We start from the raw sequence: 26,784 nt of genomic DNA on the forward strand, positions 1-26,784 counted from the left end.
AATGTGGAATTTTTATAGGAGCTGAACTCCATCCAGTCTCTGAGTACTCATAAAATTCAAGGGCTTGTTTTTGCACATCCCTAAGTATAACACTTAATGTGCTGTTGTAACTTCCCAGTGCTCGCTTGTCTAATAGGCACTGAATCTAACAGTTTTACAGTTTGGGAAGACTCAGTGCTAGAAAAATGTCAGGAAAATCTAATGAGCCTTCAGATCCCTTGGTTTGCGCTGGAGTTTAATTTAAAGTTACAATGATGTTTTAACATGTTTGCTTATCCTTGACTAAAGAGGATTCATTATTTCAATGACATAACCTCCAGACAATGTTCTGGGAATTGATTTAAGATGTGGTGGTAATTCCAACAGCCTTAATGCAGAGCCGAACATCTGTAACAACATTTTACTCAACTTTTCATCGGCACTTTTTTTTAGCAAAAGCAAGGCAACGTCTTCCAGAAACACTGGCCAGAACTCCGGGCTCCCTTCAAGATGATCATATACTTTACTGCATTTTTTAAAAAAAGAGAAATCCCTTTCTTTATTGGCCTAGCCAACTCGCCAACACTGTGTAAAGGTTCATCAATGCCTCTTCACGGGCACTTTGAGTAAAATGGGCAACAATTTCAGCTTGCCTACGTAGTCCAGAGCTGACCTGTAGTGGACCCAATTCTCAGCTCCAGCCTGGGGCACATTCCTTTGTCCCTGTTTCCTCAACAGGGTTTAGGGGGATGATGCCCTCCGAGACTTAAAGGTGAGTTTGTTGGCTGCAGTTAAAAAATAGTTCAAAGCAAATAAACTCGGAAATGTAATAAAAGGCAAACAACCCATAAACATGAGTCAACTGGCTATCTCCATTACGTTATTAATCACCACATCTGGCGAAACCCACATCTGCACACACTTAGCAGATCATTAGTAATGTCATATTCACACTGGAATCACTCAGAATAAGAGGCATGCAAAGTGGTTTGAACGCAGAGGCATCGAACTAACAGGGCTTCCGACTGGAGTCCTGTGCAAGCTGCGAGTTTTGGGGGAGGGTAGTTTTAATGATTATTTATCATTTTGTATGGGTTTTCTCTTTGGTATTTTGCTGCCCAACAAGCTAGATGCATGCTGAAATCCACAGTAGCACATCTTCCTTCTCCCCCTGAGCTCAGCATGTTAAGGTAGAACATTAAGGGGTGCAGTTATTAAAAATTGGGATGGATTCCAGAGCTCCTTCACCTGGCTCGGTCACAAGCTGAGAATTGTGAGCTGTGTTCTTGAACTCAAATGGGTCTTTGGGATAGCGTGATCTAGCTCCAACCTTGACTGCCAAACAATAACAAGAAAAGAAAACGGAAATTAATCCTTTGTGAAATTTTTCATTGGAAAAGCTCCAAACCAGTTTTCACAGTGAACAAAATTATAGTTTTAAATTAAAATGGAAGTTTCTTCCCTCACAGCTAAATTGCAGGGTTTTTCCTCTTTTCCCCCTGATGACTTCTTGGAATTCTTTTCGCCGCATTATTGTTATCGATGTCAGATGGGATAATGTGTCAGCAGACAATCTTGCTTGTGTCATCATTTCCCCAAATATACAGAGTTCCTTTCTCCCCCCATGATATATACACAGACACAGACAATTCAATTTTGCAGAAAGACCAAACTCATTATCTTCTAAACCCTGCTAAAATGCATCCTCCTGAATAATCATTAGAGTCCAAGTCATCAACCCTCAATGTGAAACTATCATTTTCATCTCAAACCACTGGCTTGGTTAGCTCCCTTGGTTGTGATACCGCTGCTTAACTTGCATTAAATGCCAGGGGTCTGCCACTCCTAAGAAAGAGTGATGTGTCGCATCTCCTTGTATGGTGAGTGATATCAGAATCGGGTGTGTGTTTTCAGACTTTCAGGATGTGAATGCTGTTTTACTAAAAATGGCAACTTATAAAATTGTGGGACTAGAGATTGAACAAGTGTGCTTCCTGTTTCCTGGGTTTATCAAACTTCCCTTCCTCCCAAGAAAAATCAAGTAAGTTGTAGTAATACAGTCATTTTTCAACAAACTGATTCATGATAGACAAAACTCCCAGGCTGACTCAACCTCTCTATAGGATGACTGCCTCAGACTTTCACTAGGAAATCTGGGCTAGCAAACTCCAAGGTCTTACAGTGTAGCCAGGAAAGAGAAATCCCTGGCTTGCAGCACACAATGGCACCTGTTTAACAAAGGGACGTTTCCTGTCTTACAATTATAGACCACCAGAACCCTGGCTGTCTATCACTCAAACCAAACGGGTGAGGGTATGTATGTTCCCATAAGCAATGAAGGCAAAATAAGAACAAGAACAACAAATGCCAGATAAATAACCCATCCTGTAAGTTTGGTCATATAACTGCTATAAAGGAGCACTTAACGATTGTTTCAGGATGAATCTTGTGGTGGGAATGCTATGTGCCCATCAATGGGCTGAGCAGCTATGATAAAGTAAGACAGGCATCTGAGCCAAGTTCTATGCCTACAAGGTCAGTAGGCAGCTCAAGAACATGGGGAAATTAAAGTGGGTGATATCCCGGAAGTAAGAGTTTCTGGTCTGACAACCTAGTGTGTGTGTGTGTATCTGTGTGCGCTCTGTAGCATCTGGCTCTTTGTGACCCCATGGACTGCAGCCCACCAGGCTCCTCTGTCCATGAGGTTTCCCAGACAAGAATACTGGAGTGGATTGCCATTTCCTTCTCCAAGGGATCTTCCCAACCCAGGGATCAAACCCACATCTCTTGCTTGGCAGGCTGCTTCTTTACCACTGCACCATATTTCACCAAGAAGTTTGGTGAAGCTTTTGCAGTATTATTGATAAAATCAATCCCCCCAAAAGCTGATTTGTTTGGAAACATCATGGTGAATATTAATACAGAGCTCATTAAAAGATGAAGGATATTCCCTACCCAAAGCAATGTGAACACTAATAATATCACCAACACGATATACATAACTCTCTACAACTGAATAATCACTTTACCATGTACAGTATCAGGCAGGATCATTTTACAACTTCTAGCTGAGAAATAGTAAATACATTTATTTGGAAAACCTAGAGGATGGAGGCTGGAAACAACAATGACCTGTTACCATGTAAAATGAGGGTGGAAAGAGTCCCTAGGCTGCCTGAGTCCAGGCATGGGGAGTAGCACCCCATGGGAGACTGAGGGGGCAGAGAAGGGGAGGCTTGTTGGAGCTTTTTCATTTCTGCCTTTTGTGGAGCTAATAGGAGAATGGGAGGGAAACTTTAAGGAACAATGGGTTATGTAGAAGTTAATCACAGGGTATATTTCTGGCTCTATTCACTGCCTAGGAAACCTGAATTGTGTAAGTTTGAGGCCATCAACACAGAGTAATGAAAGAATTCAGCTCCTGCATGGGAAAGAGAAGAAATACTATATAAATATATTAACAGAATCCACATGACCTGGTTTGTAATGTTCTCTATAGAAATACTGTGGCCTAACAGATCCTCAAGAATCAAATCTGGTGGTGTAGATGTACCTTCTGTACCGACGCACCCCATCTCAAACCATAGCCTCCTGTTCTATATGCATCCTGGTTAGAGTCCAACATTCCCCAGTCCCCTGTATCTAGAATCTCAGCTCAAATATCTTTACTAACAATCTGACCTGTCATTACAACTTGCCCGGTGCTCTTGCCCTGCTCAGTATTCGGTAGAAAATTTCTCTTGGCAATCCAGTTGCCTTCGGTACTTTTCTTTTCTTTTTTTCTTGGAAGAACTGTCTCCATCACCTCAAGGGCAAAGAAGAATCTCAAAAAAAGATTACAATGTATAAGCTTCTTAGAGATGAAGACAGAGAAAACAAGGAAAGTTTAAAAGCAAATACACAACGGAAGTGAGAACTGCAAGAATGTCTTTGAATTTTCACTATGGAGTTTGGAGTTGGGAAGACAGTAGAAGAAAACTTTTACTTTGAATTAAACAGAAAGAAAATGTATAGGAGTTCAACCAAAACAGCCTCTTCTCAACTTTCCTCTCCTTCTCTCCCTGCTTGCTACTCCCAACACCAATAAAGCTTTGAGGTCAAAAAATGTGTCTCACTTCTTTCTGCAACCGTGACACATGTAATACATGTTTTGTGGGGACAAGCTTCAGAATAAGGATGAAATCTGCCAAGTTCCTGGCACCAACAGCTGCCGTCTTTCTTTTTATATTTCTCAAGTTCTGGAATCAGCAAACTATACTGTGGAACATATTTGTGTAGAGCTTATAAGCTAAAAATAATTTTTACATTTTTAAGTGGTTGAGGGGAAATCTAAGGCGAATAATATTTCATAACACATTGAAATGATATGAAATGGAAACTTCAGTAGCTCTAACTAATGTCTTATCATTACATGGCCACGGGCATTTGTTTACCTAGCATCTCTGGCTGTTTGCACTCTACTACACAGAGATAAATAACTGCAATTGAGACTGTGTGGCCCGCAAAGTGTAACACATTTACCCTTGATAGCAAAGGTTTGCTGATTCCTGCTCCTATCTTCTCACATTTTCCTAGCTTTGCAGTTTTCAAAAAGGACAATGCTCTTTCCAATCTGCCAAGATAGCCAGACAATGAAAGCAACACATACGGAACTCACTTCCAGTGCACAGATGTGGAAAAGTCGGGAGGGGAAGTCAAGTCAGGAGGGAAGTCGGGAGGGATGGAAGTATTAATAGTTTAGAGCCTCAAATGTCCTTCCCACCAAATCTGCTATTTGTCCGGCAGGCTCTTCTGCCTTGGGGGAGACCAGTCAGGGGAGTTTCTCATTTTCCCGTGTGAGCTAAGTTAGAGCCCTCCACCGTGCACTTTGAGAATCAAGGCCAACCTCATCCACCATGAGCAATTCCTCGGACCTGTCAGTGTGTGCTCCAAGTCCACCCGGCAAGAGCCCATCCAAGACAACAGATTAACCATTAGACTAGATATGTTGAAAATATACAGCGTCAACCTTTCCCCAGCTAGCTCAGAGCGATATATAGATGATTATTTCAACCGTCAGCTGCCGCATAGATTTAAACCCCTGCACAATAACTCCCGGATTCATCTGCCCCTTGTCAAACTTGCACAGCTTTACTTGCAGGGTACATGGTGTGGCAGTTTCACTGTGAACCCAGAATGATCCAGACGGCTGCTGTCTTTTTGTTAACAGGAAGCCAAACTGATGAGTTTGTAATGCATTTCTTATCAAAAGTACTTTCAGAAGAGAAAATGTGCCCCATACGTTTGGCTAGAATTTCACATTGACTAGATTATGGGCTTAATCAGAACATCTCTGTGATTTTCTTGGGGAAACAGATAAATTCTGCATTCATCCCATTCAAGTCACCTTATGCCCATAAGAGATGTATATATGAATTTATAATTATTCTTGATTTTTCCCCTCCTGCAGTATACTTAATAAAAATCATCAGTTGGAGTCTACGAAGCTATGGTGCTGAATAGGTTCAAGCATGCTAGTGTTAAAGTTAATGCTGTTCCTTTTGAGCTGTGTGTCTGAAATGATCATTGTGAATAAAGGGATTGTAATTTTCAACTCAAATGTTTAACAAAGACAAAATGAACCGTAATGGAATTTATGGAGTCTGTGAAGGAACTCTCTAATATGGTTTATTATCAAATAGATTTGGATTTACTGTAGGGCAATCTGGTCTCTCTGAAATGTATCAAGAGAAAATGCCTGGAAGGTGCTGGACACTGTTCCTGGAACAATTCAAGTGCTCACATAGATGGCAGAGCTGCCTGTTGTGCTGGGTTCGTTATTCTAACCCCTACTGACTTATGAAATTCAGTACTTAAATGCCAATGCTAAAATCACTATTTGTCCTGCCTTTATTTGAGATTCTAACATTTTATTCATCATGCTTTTTTTGCATTTTGATGCTTTAAAATACTGCATGAACCTATTATTTATCTTGGGCCTTCCCTGGTGGCTCAATCAGTAATCACCTGCAATGAAGAAGATGTGGGTTCAATTCCTTGGGTCAGGAAGACCCCCTGGAGAAGGGCATGGCGACCCATTCCGGTATTCTTGCCTGGAGAATCCCATTGACTGAGGAACTGGGCAGGCTACAAGTCCATAGGGTCATAAAGAGTTGGACACGACTGAAGTGACTGAGCATACGTTATGTATCTTGATGACTAAGGTTTTTGGTGACTCCTTAGATTTGGTGCCTCAAGCAAGTGTCTCATTCTTCCCACTCTGGCCACAGCCCTGCCTGGCCATTTCTCAAGAGTGTTCTAGGCACTGGGCTCTGCCTGTGGTTACAGAGAAGTTATCTTAATTTGCCCTGCCTGTGTGTATACATGCTCCCTTGTTCAGAACTGGACAAGGCAAATGTAAAATATGACTCCTTCTTTTGATCACTTCATGCTGTCTGTATAAGACTGTTCAGGAAAATCCTTGCAAGAAAGGCTTCCTTGTGGATTTACAGATTGTCAGACACCCAAAGGAGTGGAGGAAAGATCATGCTGCCTCTGGAATCTGAGATATACCACCAGCCTAGGGTGAGAATCAGAAGATAAGCAAAGGGTCAGGTCTCCCGGACTTAATTTCACACCTCACATCAAATTCTCCTGCTGAACACAATGTGTATTTACTCTACCTCTTTGAGGTAGAAGTTTTTATTTGCTTACGTGTGTTGACTCAGTGGATACCTTCTTTCTCTTTTTGTTTTTCCTCCCGCTAAACGGCTTCTAGTAAACAAGACTGGCAGAAGATGTCAATCAGATTTTCATTTCCATTTTCACTTTGGTATTTATGTCTTCAGAATTAATGCTTGCCCCAATGATTCTATTTGAAGATCAGCCTAGGATCTAATTGTGTGTATGTTAAATTATTTTCTAAACCATAAGACGCTATACAGATAAGGACCATTATTATTACTAATATCATTATTATTATTGGTTCATCCATAAACACCATATCTGCCACTGAGCCAGTCTTGTCAAGAGCCCCCTAGCATTCTAACATGTATTCCACATGATTGCACTGATATTCTCTCTGAAACTCAGATGAAGGTAAAATGCATCGGTTTTTAGTGTAACCCAGGCGCACTGCATGGCCTGATGAAGAATGCCCTGCCAGAACACTTTAGAAATACTGTATGCTTTTAACCTTGGGAGGTAAGGACCAGTCTGGATTGTGACTTTACACTAGACACAGCATTTAGTATATTTCCTAAGGGCATAGTCACCTTCTAAAGATGTTCTCAAACTATAAAATCATCATCCGTATTCTACCATAATTTATCTTCAGACACAGCCCCTGCCACATTTGAAAATGGGAGCGCACGGCAGGACATTTCTGGTCAACACAGAGCAAGCGGAATGCAGGCGCAGGGCTGGACCGGGTTTAGGCATGAGCAGGCCTGACCCTCCCTGGGCTCAAGGCTACACTAATAATACCAACCCAGGAGCACCCAGGTCTGTGGACTTCTCCTCCAGATCATTTGCTGTCAGAAGTCTGTTAGTGAGAACAGCATGAAGACATGGGTTTGTGGAGTCAGGTGACCTGTTCAAGCCCTAACTCTGATCTTCATTAGAGGTCTCATCTTACACAACTCCCCCAATGTCACAAGATCCACACAGAACAGATGAGAACACCAAGATCTGGAGATGCTGTGGGCTTAAGCAAGATAACCAGTGACCATATGCTGAGACAAATACTGTCTTGGTGTGCTCTGCATAGCACCATCTGGCTGCTCCATCAGATTTTACATGTAGGATAATCTTTAAAGATTATCCAAAAAAATATGGATTTTAACTGTTTAAAAACCTTGCAAAAGACTGGGCTCCCATCCTAGGAAGGTAACTGTCTCACAGGACATGAGCTCACCAGCTCCTCAAATACCCCCATGCTGCCTCCTGGACCCCCAGTCACATGGCAGGTACCCCGTGTCAGCATCTCTGGCTCTGATTCCAGTGGCACTAAAGCGTGCTATTCCTGAGACAAGGAGCATTGGGGTGGAAGATCCCTCTACATACATCAACTACTACTGAGCTGCAGTGAGGAGAATGGTTAAGCACACAGGACTTGAAACCACTCTGTTCGGTCTGAACTTGAGTATCTGGTAAATTACCTAAATTCATTTTTCTCACCTATAAGCTGGGAATAATCTTTCCTCACAGGGTGGTGGTGAGGATAGATTGAAAAAAATGAAGAAAAGGGAATAGCTTGAAAAGTGCTAAGAAGAGTTCCTGGCAGGCTCTTGATAAATGTTACCCATCATTATTATCTTGGCTTTGAGAAGTCAAAGTAATTAGAGCTCTTCACCATCACAAGGCCAATCTGCTTTATTTTGATTTTTTCCTACTCAAATGGGTTCACAAACTCTCCTCTGCCCAAGGCAACTGAGCTGGTATCCAGCTACTAGAATGGGGTGAGATTCACCACTCCACCCCCATTCTCTACTCCTGTCGACAGTCACCTTTGTCCCATATTTCATATGGCCCCAGTGAACTGCTCGGGTCAAAATAATTAGGCTATGCCAAGTGTCATAAAAACAAGAAAAGCCAGAAAACGTTTAAAAGGGCCTCAATTGAAGAAGGCTGGAACCATTCAGAGCAACAACAAATGAAAGTCAGATGGAAACATGGAGAAGCCCCACTGTTCCCTCTAAATTACAGGAAATTCATGTTGCCTGATTGTGAGGGGCTTTTCCTTGGATTTCTCGTGGGAGGTCATGGGATTGGGGCATGTGCCTGGGAGATGATAGGAGGGCCAGGGGGATGATGAGGTAGAGGGGTGGCGACTCCTCATCTGTTCCTTCCTTTCACCTCCCTACTCTAACCACCCTTCAAGAAACAGGTTAGCTTGCTTCAAGGGAGCCTTCCCAGATGACTCTAACAAGGCAGAATCCTTCATTTCTTTAAAGTCCCTTGGCACTTCTCATCTCACATCCCTTTGATATCTCTTTTTTTTTTGCATTATTATTTGTTTCCCATTTTCCATGCCTTCTCCCCAATTAGACATGTAAGTTTCATAATGCAATCTACAAATCTCTGAATCTCTTATAGTGCTGAGCCCCTAGTAAAGTTTCTAAGAAATAACTCCTAGTTACCAAGGAGGTATCATTGCAGAGGGAAAAAGCACAGCCAAGTGGTGAGGAGCCCAGGTCTAGCTAGGTCCAAGCTTAGACTTACTGTGTAGCCTTGGCAAGACCCTTCCCCTTCTGAGGACTGGCATTAATTAAGCATAGGAGTTTTTCAGCTCTGCTTTGTAACGGTTCTGGGCTTAATCTTCTCTTCTGTTACTTGCCAGATATCACAGGAGCCAGCCATGGACTGAAGGCCTCATAACCCTACAACCACAAATAATTACCCACAACTTCCTACCCAAAGACTCAACCCAAAGCACTAAAGACTAGGAAAAGCAGGATTTCTGGTCCAAGGGAAATGGTTCTCAACTCCTCCTTTCAATAGAAGAAACTGGAGAACTCTACAGAACACCAAAGCAATTCAACACAAATCCTGAGGAATCAGAGGTTAGGCATTTCTTTTTTTCCAAAATCTTTTTCAAGATGTACAATAAAATAGATCCACAAGTCTAGTTGGAGTAACAAGCCAACTGCATTAGAGTTATCTATAATTGGGTAAAATTCACAAGTTGTATGAAATAACAAGGTTGCATGATAATATCAAGTGAGGGCTAAATGATGCCCCCTAGAGAGAAAGGGTGAAAAGGTCTGAGAGGTCAGGGAAAATAAGACTGGAAACAAGAGTTGGATGGCGAGAGATGTCAGTCTCATTCACCTGTGTATCCCCAGAACCAAACACAGGGCCTGGCACTCAAGCTGTGATGCTGAATAAACCAGGGGTGGGAAGGGCATGCTGGGTGGGGAGGTGAGCTGGAGCAAAGACAAGGAAATGGGGGGTCATTAAGTTTAGGGACTAAAGGAAAAGCAGTTTGGCTGGAGTAGGAAGATTTATTTAAAGGCACATTTGGGGGACATAGGAACACAGAAAGTGTACAGGCTTTGAAATCCAAATGGCGGGATTTGGATAATACAGTAATAATCTGAATCCTCTGGAAGGTATTTTTCCTTTGATTTCAATACTCAGATCCAGAGAGGACAGTATGAGGTTTGCATCTTGGAAAAGTCTACCAGAAATCCCCGTAATTCAGTCTACTTTCTTTCTGGCCACTTAGAAGTTATAAAGGTTCAAGACAAGATGCACACACATGTGCACGGAATTGATAAGGAAGAGACCCCTGGCAACCGTCCAGGTCTATTGGAGGCCTTGATTTTACTCTAGAGAGTAAAATATTTCACAGGAAAATAAAGTTATTTAATGCCTGGGAAAGGGGTCTTGTGAAACCCACAGGCTGCTTCCTCAAAGCCCAGCCAGGTAAATCTACCCTTGACCCTGGGTGGTTATTTCCTGTCTTCAACTATACATGTTGATCCCAGTCCATATACACAGAACTTGAAGCTACAAAACCAATTGCAATCAATACTTTGAAAAACATTTTCAACAAAGCCAGTGTTTTCAAGTGGATTCACTGCAAGGAAATGTTGCCCCCAATCCTATACTTCATGGTTTCACCTAACCAATAACACTTCAGGATTTTCTCTGCCAAAAGCATATAAGTGGATAAAATAAGAATGTACATGATGTCATCTGGATCCTTAACCTACACCCCTTTAGATTAGAATGCCTAGAAAAAGTTTTTTAAAAAACTCAGAGAAAAATTCCTATAGGATTCCCAAAATTAATTGTTTCAAAGTTTTAAATTACAAAAAGAGTAAAATATTTGCATTGAAATTTCTCCATTTGACAATGAAGAAAATAAACCCAATATATGAGTCATCCTGGAATGTATTTTAATTTCCCCGTTACATAATCTCAATAAATCCACTGTCTCCTAAATAAGCCATGTTTATAGCAAACACCCTGTAAAAAAGCAATACTGTAGATTAAAGAAAAAAAAATAGTAAAAATATGTAGTTATGTCTTTAAACAAATTTAAAAGATTGAAAAATTACCCGTGGGTGGATTAAAAACAAAAAACAAAAGTAAATTTTGCCTGTACATTTGTTTCTCCCCACTCACTGTTGACCAGCTGATCAGCCTTTGTGTGGATAATCTTATCAGAAAACAAAAGCAAAAAACCCTCTGAGCCTGTTTGTCAGAAATTTAGTCCTGGCCCAAGGAGAAAAGCAACCTTCTTTGGTTAACTTGGATTCCAAAGTAATTCTTGATGAAAGAGCATTATGTTAAAATCATTTTTATATAGCACATTAATCTGGAACAAAAGCCCCCTTTATAAAAATGACCCTCATTATCCTGGTATGGAATGAAGCCTAGGAAATTAATTTGTATAAATAAACATTAGTTAAGAATGAGACTTGCTGCATAACAATGATCAGATGGCAGAGGTAATCCAGTCTTAGGGGTGAAAATATGGTATTGTGTAGTTACCTTTTAAGAACAGCAACAGTTATTTAACTAGGACTTGTTCCAAATGAGCCTTAAATCAAGCAAGTTGGATTTAAGGAAATCTTTGCAATTTAAAGGCGTTGCCTTATTTGAGGGCTGTCTCCTCAACAGAAAAACAAATGAACATAGTTTTAGAAATTCATTGCAGAGAAATAAAGGAGAGAGAATCTGTAAAAGAAAAAGCAGGGAGTGGATGGCTGAGGGTAGGACCTAGAGTGATCCAGGAAGGTTTCATTTATAGAAGAGCAGCGCCACCTGCTGGTAGACCGGCGTTTCGAGGCCCTCTGCAGCGTGGGGGCCATCATCTATCTTGCAATCTATGCATAAATATACAGCAGTATTTTTCAGCTGCTGTTATACATAAGAATTTTATTACCAGTCGGCAGATTTCTAACACACTGGTTGCAGTTTAATAATCCTCTATTACCTGAAGTATGGGTTATATAAAAACCTAGAATGTTAATTGTTGACAAACCAATTCTAATACGTAAAGCACTGTAAGTCACCCAGTAAATATCCAAATAAATCAAAAGGGATGGCTCTTTTTCCTCTAACAACATGTTATTAAACTCCACAACTTGATCACTTATATAAAAATGGTGTTCACACATTTCAATGTACTAAGAAACAAGGAAAAATGCATCATAATCTTACTAATGGAGAGCTTTCCCTTCATTTACAATTTAGAGGAAAATGTTTTTGCAGAGAATATTTTTCCCATCTTTAAAAACTGGACTTAAACCAATGTGTCACTTAGGGAATTTTCTCATATAACAAAACCTGAGTTATAAACAACTAAGATTGCATCTGTAAAAGGTTATATTTTTTAAATGGCACCATAGGAGTCACAGAGCATATAAGTCACTGATAGAGTGAGAAACAGTACCTGTCATTTTTTCCAGAAAAAGATCATACAAACGCGATAGCAAAGGACCACAATAAAAGGAAGAAACAGGAATGTGATAGGTGACTCTGATTAGATCAGCAAAGGAAACTGTGAAATAAATTAACATCCAAGCACCCGGGAAAGGCATATTGCGGCTTTACGGCAAGTGATCGGTATGCAACAGAGAAGGCTGGTGATTTTGTAAGAACAGAAATAAAGTGCAGGCTGCGAAATCTGGCGGTGATAACTAATGACCACACTACTTACAACTCTGATTTGATCTCTAACAGAAAAAAACTAAAAAGCACTCTACAGGATAGATCTATCCAAATAGGAATCGAATTTTTCACTTGAAACGAAAAAACCCCAAATGGGATCAAAGGACCCCAGAAAATGAAAAATGACAGTTCCTATGTTGCCGTGATTTGATCTCAAGCCAAACGACCACGCTGATAACATTCTATAGCTTAAGAAGAAGGTAGGGCTGTTCTTGGATCATAATGGGAAGTGGGTAAGTGCCACTGCCCATTCAGCTGATGGGAAGCCTGCTCTAATTTCAAAAACGTATTGAGATTTAATCTCTAACAACTACAGTGAAGAAGAAGCTGGTCCAGCAACCAAAGGAGCATCCCTTTAACACACACACACACATACTCAATTTTGTTTTTTTCTGATGGGAACTGTGGAATCCCTCCACATTCCATTCTTCCACCTAAGTTGGGTAAGACATGTGTAAAGAGAATCAAATGTCAGAGTGCCTCCTGTAAGCCTACGGCATCTCCAGTTACCTATCCCAGGGGACTTGAGGAGGAGGGTCTCGAGCATGAGCAGAGAGCATCTTCTCTCCCGTTTCAGCTGGTTCCCACTCATGGGGAGAGACAGGGTTGCCAGAAGCAATTCCAGGTAGATGTGGAGGGTGTGTGGGACTCTGCAATCTAGGGCTGTAGAGACTTGAGTGGGTCATCCAGTGTATTAACACAGCGAGAGAAGGTCCCCGCAGCTGACTGGGGTCTGAGTGATTAAAGGTACAAGCCCTGCCTTCAAACCAGTTGGGACAAATTCAAATAATGGGGGATCAGAGTTTGATGAAAGAGGCTTGTTTGAGTTAGAAATGTACTGCAGATCTGAAGGGCTTTGTGAGGTTACTCCAGGAGGAGTGAAACAATTGGTCTGCCATGCATTCCCAACTCGCACCTCAACCACTAAGACTCAAAGGCCTGATAACATACAGAAGGGAATGTATCAGCATCCCCAGATCGACCACAGACTCCAAACACTCAGCCTACCAGAGAAGCAGCGGAAGAAAGAAGAAACAGTGGTCATTTCTGCACCCAGCTCTTCAAGAGTACTCTAGCAGTCAAAGGAAGCAGCTGCTCAGAAACAAATGTTTTGGTCAAGACGGCACGAGGAAACAAGAAGCAAGACCTCCAAGCTCATCTCCTCTTGTCTCTTGAGATTCGTGCCTAATAAACTGTGGAAACATAATCCCAACACAGTGTATATGTTATTCAGCAAATCTGTGTTGAATTCCTACTGTGTGCCTTGGCTGCTGTGTGTAATACACTGGGAATCCAAAGACCAAGGAGAGTTGTGTGTGCACATTGTTTATTTCTACAAAGCTCAGTATGAAAACCGCTCTAAATGAGGCTTATAGCAAACTAGATGTCCATCAACAGATGAATGGATGCAGCAGTTGTGGTACATATAGACAATGGAATATTAGGCAGCCATAACAAGGAACACATTTGAGTTCATTGTAGTGAGGTGGAGGAACATACAACCTTTTACACAGAGTGAAGTACGTCAGAACGAGAAAAGCAAATATCGTTTACTAATGCATATACATATGGAATCAAAAAATGGTACCAATGAGCCTATTTTCAATGAAGGAGTGGAGAATAGAGAACAGACTTGAACACAGCAGGGGAAGGAGAGGGTGGGATGAACTAAGAAAGTAGCACTGATATATATACACATTGATACATATGTGTAAAATAGATAGCTAATGGGAAGTTACTGCATAACATAGGAAGCACAGCCTGGCACTCAGTGATGACCTAGAGGGATGGGATGGGGTGGGCGAGAGGGAGACTCAGGAGGGAGGGTGTGTGTGTATATAAATATATATGTGTGTGTGTATATATACACATACATACATATATAGTTATGACTGATTCACATTGCTATATGGCAGAAACCAACAGAATACTGTAAAGCAATCATCCTCCAATTTAAAATAAATAAATAAATGAGGCTTATAGGAACTGTTAACAGAATTAGAGAAGACACATCCATTTGAGGGGGGTAGGGCAGTGAAGAAGTCTTCACAGAGATGGCGATATTTGAACTATGTGCTTAAATCAGGAGTCAGCGAGTGTTTTTCTGTAAAGGTCAGGTAGTAACTATTTTACTTTTGCTCTCTGTTGCAACTACTCAGCTTTGTGGTTTTGACTTGAAAGCAGACATTGATAATATGCAAATGAATGGCTGTGACTGTGTTACAATAAAACTTTATTTACTAAAACAAGGAGAAGAGCCACAACTGGCTGGCCTCTGCTTTAAAGGATGAGTAAGTTTCTATCAGCTAGAAAAGCAGAGGAGTCACAGGCACAGGGAAAAGTTATACAAATGTGTCTATAACGAAAACAAGACATTTTTTAAAGAAAAGTTAGATGAAAGATACATGGAGAATGGAACTAGAAAAACAAGTTGACGTCAAACTGTGAAGGGCTTTGAAGGCTGGAGGTTGCCCTATTGAAAATGAGAAGCCATCAAAAGTTTATTATTTTCTCCTTTAAATGGGGTAACAACATGATGAAATCTGTGCTTTAACATAATAAATGCAGTGGCGGTTTAGTGGCGAGAGAGACTAATTAAGTGGCAGGCAGCGGTAGTATAAGAGATGAGAGAAAAAATGAGGGCTTGAAGTTAGCAATGCCACTAAGGAGAAGAGAGGGCTTGAAATGTAATCTGGAGATCAAACTAGATGGCTTGGCCATCAGTAGGATGGAGGAGAGAGCAGGATCACACAGAACCCTTAGGATTTCAAAATGTGTATCAATACTCACTCAAGCCATCTCTAGACTGTCCCCACATCAGGTCTGCTCAAAGAAAGAGACAAAGGCAGGGTGTGGGTATTTGGTACCATTGACCCTGATCCTTGCACTAATCTTACTAACAGGGAAATCAACAAGCAGAAGAGCCCAGCTGCTTGTAAAGAAATTTGGAAGAGGTGATGTTATGAAACCTCAACACCACTCAGGCCTCAAAGATCAGCTGAGGTCAAGATCACCATCAAGAAAAGAAATTTTGATGGAATTCAAAAGGAAAGAAACGTTCTCTCTCCCAGTCCTCTGTTCCCCTCGTTTGCTCTCCAACCTTCTTCCAAAAATACACTGAATTCACTATCTCTATGCCTACTTTAGAGATGGAAAAGTCATAAGGCAACTTCAGTAAGATAAGGAATGATGAGAAACAGAGTCACAGTTGGTCCGTGAGGCCCTATTACTGTCTCCTTTTTTCAGAAGAGGAGACTAAGGAATAGAGAGGTTCTAGAGCTGGTGCAAAGGCCCCTGAGAGCAAGGGATGATGTCGACTCTGGGACTGCCTAGATAAAATGAGACAATGTCGGTGCCTAAGGCATTATTCTTATGATAGCAATCAGCATCTGCCAAACATCCATTTGGTGAACAGATCAAAACATGACTGCATCAGGACTGTTCTCTAAGTCCCCAGAAAATGTACAAATCTCACCCCTTCTTTTTCCCTGCCTGAAGGTTCCCAAGAATGTCAAGCTTTAATTGCCAAGGAGATCACTTAGTTCACTACACAGTGAGTGGGAATAGCTTGGGAGTTCCCTACTATAATGTAGAGAAAAGACAGGAGATGTTAGCCTATCAGAGACCCATCTTTGTGTTCATGGAAGAAATCCGTGAAGGAGCGGCCCTCTCAGAAACTAGCACCTTGCATATTTCACATCTACATCCCTAGACCTCCAGGCCACATGACCTGAATCTCTACCTCCTCCCCGTCTGCATTCATGGCAAGTTTCATTCTGTCATTTTCACTGTGCATCTCTTTCCTCTGCAGGTCATTGTACCTCCTTTTTCAGGAACACCTGTTGAGGGCTTGGGCTTTGAAGAATCGCTGTGAATGAGTTCTCTCAGTTGGATATGTTATAAGCCATATGTGGAAACTGACTCATCTGCACTGAAGAAATGACCAGATCAACCTTGACAAAATGCAGAGAGCAATTCAAAACCACTCAAAGGTAAGCGAACGCTTGGTACATCCTGAGAGAGCTCTGTGAGCAATGGAGAAAGCTCCCTGCCCACTTCTTATCTTGAGCAGAACACACAGAAAAATGATACAATAGAAAATATCCATGAGACATGAAGCCTTCGGACACCTTAAGGCGAGAGGAATTGTCATTCTGGTGCTGCAGGACTTGATTTGCCCACAAGTCAGTGTCAATGATCTTAATAGTCATGAAGCGAAAGTGTTAGTCGCTCAGTCACGTCCGACTCTTTCCAACTCTATGGACTGTAGCCCAGCCTGCCAGGCTCCTCTGTCCATGGAATTCTCCAGGCAAGAATCCTGGAGTGGGTAGCCATTCCCTTCTCTAGGATATCTTCCAAAGCCAGGGATAGAACTCTGGTCACCTGCGTTACAGGCAGATTCTTTATTATCTGAGCCGCATGGAAGCCATGAGCGGCCTTAGATGTGTCTCCACATTTCGGCAGGTTGACCGGGTCATCTACAAATAGTCACAGCTCTCTACAAATGGACCCATTTCTCACATGACCCCACTTGATGCATTATTATGTTTGTGTCACCCTGACTCACATGAAAGTGACCAAGTTCATCAAAATTAGTAAAACTGAATGCAAATACCACAAGTCCTTGATTTCCTGGGATAAACACACTACATACATGAGCATACTTTGTATGGGGGTATCCCTGTCTTTCCTCATTTGAAACACTGGTGGTTTTTGTCTACTGTGATTTTTTTTTTTTTTTTTTTTGGTATGTTTCTAGATCTTCTTTCCCAGTATTGAACTTTCACAAAGAATACGGATTGTAACTCCTAGCTGATGATTTTTCAAGATCCTTCAGTTATGTCCTAGTTTTTCTTTTTTCTTGCTGTATTATTCCCTCTGAATCTTCTTGTACACACACATGCATTACATCTGTATACCTATATCTGTACAGAGGAACATACTATATTGTAAGCGGCTTAGAAAGTTTTAGGAAACTTCACAGATCTGGGGCCATCTGGCTTCTGGCAGACCTTCTATTCCTTTAGCCGATGGCTGAGAATCCTTCATTCATTCATTCATCAAATATTTACTGAACTGGAACCCTTCAGGCCATCTCCTATTCAGGTATTCTTGCCAAAACACAAAGCTCAGCCAAGAATGTGAGTGTAGTATATTTCTGGCCCTGGAGGGAAGGCAGGCAGTCCCCCAGGTCTTTTCTTGACTGAGTGGCAATCCAACTGGCTCCAGCCCGGAAAGCTGGCAAGGGCTCGAATGGAGATCACATTCAGGCAAGCAGTCGGCTCCACTCCCAGAAGACAGCCCTTGCTTGGTGGTCTACAGAGCGCCCCTGTAGGTACCATCTTATGTGGCTCCAGCTCCGAGGAGCAGTCTTTCTCACTTCACTTCAAAGTCTTCCAGTGTAGCTGATCGTCCCTGACGCAGACCTGCTTCAAAAGCTTCCACTTCGTGCACAGGGTTTTCTCTTTAGCTTTAGGAGTATTTGGTGTATAGTATCTCATCCTATTCTACAGAACGGGATAAAACCAGGACTTTCCGTTTCATGAGAAGAGGTAGGAAGAGTTTTCCTTTTGCTATTTCCCTTGGTGGTGGGAGGGTAGCTCCTCCTATGGATGACCAGATGAAATGATCAGAGAAGGAAGGCCACTTTGGAATCTCCAGACCCTTTTCCCCCAGCTCATCTGAGCTAGACATCAGAAGAATGCCTCCTCAGAACAAAAATCTAGGGGGTTGTCTTGAAGCTGTCTGCAAACGAGGCACTATTTATCAAAAAGTCTTTTTGATGCTATCTGAAATTTTAACTGTGTGGATCTGACAACGCTGAACTTGTTTCTGTCCATTCAGATTCTCTTTGAAAAAATGTTTGGCTGGAGAAGCAAAATTTTGGTAAGTAAATGTGAGGATGGATGATTCCTTGATTATCTAGGTAATTCAAGGTAAATCTAGGTATGAGGGAGCAGCCAGTGGTTAAGACTTTGCACTCCCACTGCAGGGGGTGCAGGCTCAAGATCCCTGGTCAGGGAACTAAGATCCCATCAGTCATGTAGCATGGCCCAAAAAAGAAAAGTGTTGGTTTAGGAGTAGACCTCTGAGAACATGGCATTTTCAGCATGCATGCTCTATCACTGCTTGAGAGCTCAGGATTCGTGTGCTTTTCTGTGCTGTTTCAACCACCTTTTGGGGTTGAAGGTGTGCATAAATCCTCCAGTCCTGTATGCTCACATACAGACACAGTGAACTCAGATCAAATTCATGTGCACTGAGAAATGAAAAAGAAAATAAAATTGCACCATGGTACTTAGAAATGCCACATGACTTCCTCGGATTTTGTGTGGCCATACTTCACAGGAAATGTGTTTTGTATTTCCACTGGAGTTGGATAAGTGGTTGGAAATGACAGTGGATTCTCAGTGAATGGGATGTGAAGCACTTGATTATTTTTCTTCCCTCCATAGATGGAAGATGTTCTGTGTTTCTGAGAAAGATGGGAGGAGAAAGTTGCCTTGCCACACACAGGGATTTTAAAAAAGAATTCCCAGGAGCTCTAACTGAAGCCACAGCAGGCAGCTTGAGTCACGACCCTTAGGCTGGTCACATGCCCCGATGGTGGCCCTCCTTGGTTTTGTTTCTGCTGCTCAGCCTAGGTCAAGGCCATTCATGCCACTGATTCAGAGATGCCTGGCTCTATCCTCACCAACACACTCAAGATTGCTGGAAAATGGGAGGCTGGTCAGGGAGGAAAAAGAAATACTGATTCAAAAAAGAAAATTGATGGAGTGGATCCCCAAGACAAAGGGCAGTGGAGGCAGCCCAGTAGGTCTCTGCTGCTAAGTCACTTCAGTTGTGTCCGACTCTTTGCGACCCCATAGATGGTAGCCCACCATGCTCCGCCATCCCTGGGATTCTCCAGGCAAGAACACTGGAGTGGGCTGCCATTTCTTTCTCCAATGCATGAAAGTGAAAAGTGAAAGTGAAGTCCTCAGTCATGTCCGACCCTCAGCGATCCCATGGACTGCAGCCCACCAGGCTCCTCCATCCATGGGGTTTTCTAGGCAAAAGTACTGGAGTGGGGTGCCATTGCCTTCTCCGAGTAGGTCTCTAGTCCCAGCCATATTGTTGTTATTGTCATCCAGTCACTAAGTGGTGTCTCTTTGCAACCCCATGGACTGCAGTATGCCAGGCTTCCCTGTCCTTCACTATCTCCTGGAGTTTGCTCAAACTCATATCCATTGAGTCAGTGATCCTATCTAACCATCTCATCCTCTGCTGCCCTCTTCTTCTTTCCCAGCCATGACTTCAGGAAATTCCCTAGAAGACAACTTCACAGAGCCCCAGTTGGAATCACAGTGACTGCTGGGTCACCTGGGGAGAATTAAGCTCAAGAAATTTAACTAATGGAATTCAGCCACTTCAGTGCCATTAATTCAAGTTTCTTTTAAAAGGATTTAATTTCTTGGAATTGTATCTGGATAATGTTCTTCAGCTGCGAGTCCTAGAGGCTGTTAGATGGAGTCTTCCTTCTTTGGGCTTCTGAGGGGAGCTTGCTCCCTCCTCCTCCTGGCATAGCCCCAACTCGCTGGTCTTCTTCATTCTCACAGAGGGGTTACTCAGGACCTCCTCAGGTCCAGTCCTTCCTTCCATGCCTGCCATGGAGGTCTTCCCAAGACAAAGCCTCTATGGCCCATTCCCCTAGCAAATACCTAGAATGCTTTTTATGCTAATAAGAGGGCCCTACTCAACCTGTGATTTTTCCAGTAGTCATGGACAGATGTGAGAGTTGGACCATAAAGAAGGCTAAGCACTGAAGAATTGATGCTTTTGATCTGTGGTGCTGAAGAAGACTCTTCAGAGTCCCTTGGACAGCAAGGAGATCAAACCAGTCAATCCTAGAGAAAATCAACACTGAATATTCATTGGAAGGACTGATGCTGAAGCTTCAATACTTTGGCCATCTGATGCGAGGAGCTGACTCACTGGAAAAGACCCTGATGCTGGGAAAGATTGAAGGCAGGAGGAGAAGGGGGTGACAGAGGATGAGATGGCCGGATGGCAGCATCGACTCAATGGACATCAGTCTGAGCAGACTCTGGGAGATAGTGATGAACAGGGAAGCCCGGTGTGCTGCAGTCCATCGAGTCACAAAGAGTCAGACACGACTGAGCAACTGAACAACAACTCACCCTTCAAGGCTCTTCTGCTGGCACTCCCAGGCACAGGTCTCAAGCTCCAGCCAAACGGGGTGGCCAGCTGTTGGGAGGCATCAGCCCCCCATCCTCTGCTGCCACACCCTCTCTCATGCTATGAGGCAGGACACTCTCTGCCTCCCATTCCCCGAAGCACATCTGAACTGCTCCGTCCTGTGGAACCTTTCCTCAGCTGACCAACAGGAGGTGGCCTCCAGGCCCCTACACTGCCCTCCCTCTCTCACAACAATCTCCACACTATCTCCAGCTCTCAGGACTGGAACCCTCGTCTTTCTTCCCCTTCCTTGGAGACAGACCAACCTATCCATCTTCTTCAGTAAGTCAATCTGCTAAAGGCTGCAGATCTAACCATCCAGCCTGACCTCAAATCTAGCCCCACCACTGACTCACTGTGTGAGTCCTGGCAATCTCTTAACCTCTCTGTGCCTCAGTTGCCTTATCTGTCAATGCACAGATGTGTCATTTACAATTGCTTCAACTGAAAATAAAGATTACTACCTCATGGTAAAGATTAAATAATATTTGTAAAGGGCACAGAATAGCACCTGCAATGCAGAAAATGCTACATGGGTGTTCAATTTAACAACAACAAACACACATGTATACACACACCCCCTTACAGTGTTAGCAGAGTCCCTTGCATATAGTAAGGGCCTCCCTGGTAGCTCAGTGGTAAAGAACCTGCCTGCCAATGCAGGTGACATAAGAACTGTGGGTTCGATTCCTGGGTTGGGAAGATTCCCGGAGGCGGGCATGACAACCCACTCCAGTATTCTTGTCTGGAGAATCCCATGGACAAAGGAGCCTGGCGGGCTACAGGTCACAGGTCACAAACAGACATGACTGAAATATATAGTAAGAGCAGATATTATACTAAGGCTAGTCTTAATGTGAATCCAAGTTTAGCAACTGGCCAATTCCCAGCACTGCTACATAAACAAGCCTTGGGTCCTAGATGATGCAAGATATATACACTAAGAGAAGAGGTGTCAACCTTGCTTCAAAAGGGGAAAGTGATTTTCCAGCAAATCTTAGTAGCCACTCTTCCCTCCTCACCAATGAGGATGACCTGTGTGTACTCTCTACATCCACTCTATTCTGAAAACAGTTCCCATTATGCCGTTCTGCGCTTCATTGCTTGTAGGCTTAAACGCGAATCAAAGAGATCCCAAACGCTGAGAACTTTCCTATAAGCATGCTGGCAAATCTCCTAAATCTGTTGGGCCAGATGACAAGCGTCCATCTCAGATCAGAGAAGCATCCAACTGACATGATGGGCACCATATGAGAAGAGAAGGTCCCAAAGCCTGATTGAGACCAGAGCGCTCAGATCAACTGCTCATTTCCGTCTGGATGGGATTTGCAGGGAGGATGCAGCGTAGCCTGGGCCGCCGCCCTGCAAGCCTCTCTCCAGTGGCTTTACACCATCCTCGGTCTGATGCTAATTCAAGACAATGCCTCATCGCATCACAACAAATTAGCCACAGACACGCGATAGCAATCAACTCAGGGGGCTGTCCTGAATGCGGGCTGGGGGATTCCCTGTCTCCACGAGCCACACGCTCCCACAGATGTTTCTAAAAGCCTCTTCCCAGAGGCCCATTTAGAGAGAAATTAAATGCAACTTTGACTTAATTAACGTTTTAAATGATAATGAATACAATGTAGATTCATAGGAGGCATTTACATTGTGTTGTAAAATTGATAAAAATTTAATAACTCTTTGTTAATAAGTTATGTCTCCCCAGACCCATAAAAGCCTAAGGCACTGCAAACTCCAGCCTGGGTCTAATCCAGGCTCCTGGTGCAGGTGGAGGAGGGAGGCAGAGATGGACTTGACATTTGCTCCAAGCCTGCTCTAATTCAAACCTCTGCTTGTTCATCAGGACTTTATTTCATACAGTAAAGGTCAGGATTTGGGCTCAAGGCACAGCCTTGACAAGAAAGCTCAAGTGAAAGGCGGGCTGGCCCTGGCATCTGTCGCCTGCGATAGGGGAGGAGGGGGGAGATGGCGAGCCAACTGGCCACATCTGCCCTCCACCATGGAGGTAAGAGGCAGGGTCCGCTGCCTGGTGGTAGGAGCTGTCAGGGCGAGCACGGTGACAACTGGTCACTGTCCTGAAATAAAAATGCAAACATAATTTCCATGTCACCTTGCATAAGGACTTCTGTTTAGCTTCCTTGTGGCATGCCAACGCCTTTTCCGGTTTGTCCTTGAAGAGCCCAGTCCCTTATTAAGGCATCATATGCCTGGGAAGCAGGGTGTCCCACAGACAGGGATGCACACAAAGCTCCCTCTCCTCTCCTCAGTCTGACCATTCTACTTCCTGTCTCCCAGCTCTGTTTCAAAGGATTTCTTTTAAAAAGTTGGCTGCTGTTTGCCTACTGTTCCCTTTCTCTTTCATCTACATGCAGTGTCTCTTCACAGCATATTTATCTTGAAGAATTCGATGGTACTATTTTTGAGAGAAAGAGGAGAGCACATCATGGTCCCCAAATGCAAGTCAGTTGCTTCCCCTAGACCTGTGTCATAATAGAAAAAGCAGTTATTTATTATGAATAAAAACATGATTTGTATGGAGATGTCCTTAGAGATGGACAATTAAAAGGGTTCATTTCGAAGGAAACTTTGCCGAAACAGGATGGTTGTCTTACAAAGTGCAAACTGTCTTACAGTGAGCTGCCCACTGTAGGAAAGAATATACTGTGTCACCTTGCTGCTGAATGTGGCTACCAGAAAATCCAGGGACAGACGTGGGCTTCTGCAGTCTTGCCTTCTACCAACAAAAGTGCCCTAAGATTCCCATTGAGGTCCATTATGCGTGGAATGATTAAATGGTTTCCCAGGTTGAGTTGCTTTCCTGTTTTTCCCTTCCTGTGATGAAGTGCAACTGGCCAAATCAGGGCACATGGGCCAAGCCTAAAGAGGTAGGGCAGAAGCCAAAGGTTGCTGCAGTATTTGTAGCTGTAAATGGACACTGGGGAGGGAGAGAGGGATAAGGGAGAGAGAGAGATTCCACCAGCAAGCATGAACAAATGGGAGATACTGCGGATCCAGAATTAATGGGTTTTAAAAAATACAGGGCAAACCATGATTTCGATTGATTTGGGCTGAGTGTGCTTTGACTATCCCTTTTCTTTCTACTGCTGATGGTGGTCGTGGGAAGAAAAAGCCTTTGGTTTCAAGGTCCAGAGTAAAATAAACACAATTTAGGATTGGGGAGCTTGAAGAAGTCACCCAAAACTATACCTACAGAAAAGGACTGAGATAATTATGTGCTGTTGATTTTTAAAGGCAGCTTATTAAATTAAATCTCCCTGCAACAGGCATTGGTGACTGTTGGCATAGAGTCCTATTACAGACACTGTTCTGGAGCTATTTGCGCCCCTGCCCTAGTATCTGACTTTATATACTTCAAAATGTCATTAGTGCTGTCGAGTGACTTTAGTTCTACTGACAACATTAATCCTCTGCCTGTACAAACCAAAGGCTACTTGGGATAAGCTGATTTTTGTTTATTATCTCACAAGACTCAAGATTACACTAAACTGATCTTGGTATTTCTCCCGTCAACCTAATCGTATTGGACTTCTCTTGACCAAACCATTAGAGTTGAATGCCTCCTTGTATTATATTTACACCCAAAAGAAAAGTTGTGCACCATTTAAAATTAGCTACAGCAATGCACAAGTGGGTGTATGTAATTGTGCAGGCTTAAACTATTAGTAAATTGAAAGGCTAGTGTGAGTGATCATACATGTCCTTTAGCTGAATCTATTTCCGTGTGCAAGTCGAAAGATCTATTTCTCTTCGAGCTCATGATTAATTTGTTCATGCCGGGGTTACTGATGGCTTGTGGCCAGCACCATGTCAGGCAGACCTCAGCAGGTCTGAATCAATAGGGTCTTATGTTGTCACTGTATCATAATTTGGATTGTCCCCTTTATATTAGACTTAACAATCAAATATCAGGCAAGGCTGAAATAACAAGAATAAATTCTAAACAGAGAAAAGACACTATTTTACAAAATTATATGGAAGAGAAGTGGAACCGATTAGAACTTCAATCTATATTTATGTGTGTGTGTGGATACTGTCAGACATATATATATATGTGTGTGTGTGTGTTTGAGAGTACTAGAACATAGCTACTTGTGAAAACTCTGGGGCCCATACTATCTGAGCATCTTTTAAGATAGCTGGTACTTTTATTTAGGATCAGGCAAAGTACAAACAGAATCAGAATGATCCCAAAATGATGCACACCAATTCTAACCTACCATATTGCATGGCTCATTCCTGCCAAAAATAGACAGAATAGTCTTGTGATGCGTCCTTCCTGGTCACTCCTTGTCTAACTTTTCTGACATTGCTTGTTAGGTCTTTTGTAAAGAACTCCTCCTCCTCTGAAAATCTTTTTTTCAGCACAGTGTTCACAGACATCTCACAAGTTCAACAGAAGGAGACATCTGTGAGAAAAGCGTGTGACTTAACAACACAGGGAATGTGTAGGGGGCCACGCCTCCAAGGAGAGGTGCGCGGAGCAGGCAGGCCCTGCTGTTAGGAGGCAGATTTCTAAAACTGTGTGAACACTTTTAATATATCACTGCTCCTCTGGGAGCTGGCTACTTCTTTTCCCACTTCAGAAAACACATAATGGGACTTTGCATTTCAATTTAATGTCCCTTGAAAACAGAAATACTTCCCCTTATAAGGAAAAAAAAAAAAAGTAAAGAGGTAGAGGAAAGGCAAAAGAGAGTGAATCAGCGAGTCTCCAAAATACACTGGCTCAGCTAGGAAACCACGACCAAAGCAAGCTCCATAATAGTATAATGACCTTTAATGACTGTCTTGGGAAACAATACAGCCCCGGCACAAAAGACAAAGGGCAAAACCCATCATGGTTCTGCTGACACTAATTCAAGATGATTTTCAGAACAACTAAAGAATGTAAGAGAAGTAATCTGATCCGCCCATCTGACCTTACTTTGATGCAAGGGCCCTTCTGCTGCCATTTCTAATTGTCAAACCCTCTACGTCTCACATCTGTTCATATTTAATGAAAAGCCCACTCTCACCACTGCTTTTTGAGGCAACCAGCCCTGTCCAATGGGCACCACCCAACCCCACCACTAGCTAGGGGAGGCCGGGGATTGCTATTGGAGCTCTGCCAGCGGAATTCTGCATAGACATAGACATCCTTTAATTGGAGAAGAAGGGCTTACGTGGGCCCACAGAGGGGCTCAAATTGGAATGGATTTTTCTAACTTATTATTAATGGTCAAAGGTGAGTGGACTCACACAGGGATGGATGAAATCTGCTTTTGTATGATGGAGTGACGACGGCGGGGAGGCTGATGAAAGAGAGGAGGCAAACCTCCCCCCTGAGCTGCCAGTACCAGTTACGCCTTCGACATACAGCCCAGAGCTCCACATTCGCAATAGTGGGGCTGATGCTGGATGCATAGAAAGACAACAATCTCATGCGCAGGATGCTTCTGAGTAGATGGGACAATCCCACCCTTAATTCTTCTCCTGGTCTCCATCAACACTTGGATTAAATTGCAGCGCTGAGAAATCCCTCCAATTATGGTTTTGCCTGCATAAGATGGAAATTGCACATACTAGGCATCATGGGCCTCAAGCAGGGGACGTAGAATTGCTGTGATTGGTAGAGGCGGCCAGTGCCAAGACATGACCACAGGCCTGAGTTTAGAGCCTGAGTGGCTCCTTCCTTTTCTCCACTAGATCTCTGGCCAAGGTTTTAGAGCCTGGTGGTTACTTCAAAATAGAAGTCATGCCTTAGGTGGGTCACCGAGGAGGCTGGTGCTTACATTTGCTGCCATCAATCAAAGAGATGTGGTCAAACTGGAGCTCACTAGAGCTCACCCCTCTACCACCCCTCCTCCCCAGCTCCTGTCTTTGAACCTGGTGTCT

General features: G+C 42.9%; 1 protein-coding gene across 13 annotated transcripts in view; it reads right to left on the minus strand.

Annotated features, from left to right (window-relative positions):
• KCNMA1 (potassium calcium-activated channel subfamily M alpha 1) overlaps positions 1-26,784 on the minus strand; it is a 772,527-nt gene that overhangs the window by 111,646 nt on the left and 634,097 nt on the right. Inside the window, exon 19 of one of the 13 annotated variants that reach the window (XM_025285145.3) lies at positions 1,228-1,314. The exons of 10 other annotated variants lie outside the window; for them this stretch is intronic. In XM_025285145.3, the coding sequence (XP_025140930.3) occupies positions 1,228-1,314 (87 nt within the window). Of the gene's footprint in view, positions 1-1,227; positions 1,315-20,740; positions 22,965-23,002; positions 26,447-26,784 lie in introns of those variants that run through there. 2 more of the 13 variants (XM_044942304.2, XM_044942301.2) reach the window with 2 other exon arrangements.

This window comes from Bubalus bubalis, chromosome 4 (genome assembly GCF_019923935.1).
Source record: "Bubalus bubalis isolate 160015118507 breed Murrah chromosome 4, NDDB_SH_1, whole genome shotgun sequence".
Classification (NCBI taxonomy): domain Eukaryota; kingdom Metazoa; phylum Chordata; class Mammalia; order Artiodactyla; family Bovidae; genus Bubalus; species Bubalus bubalis.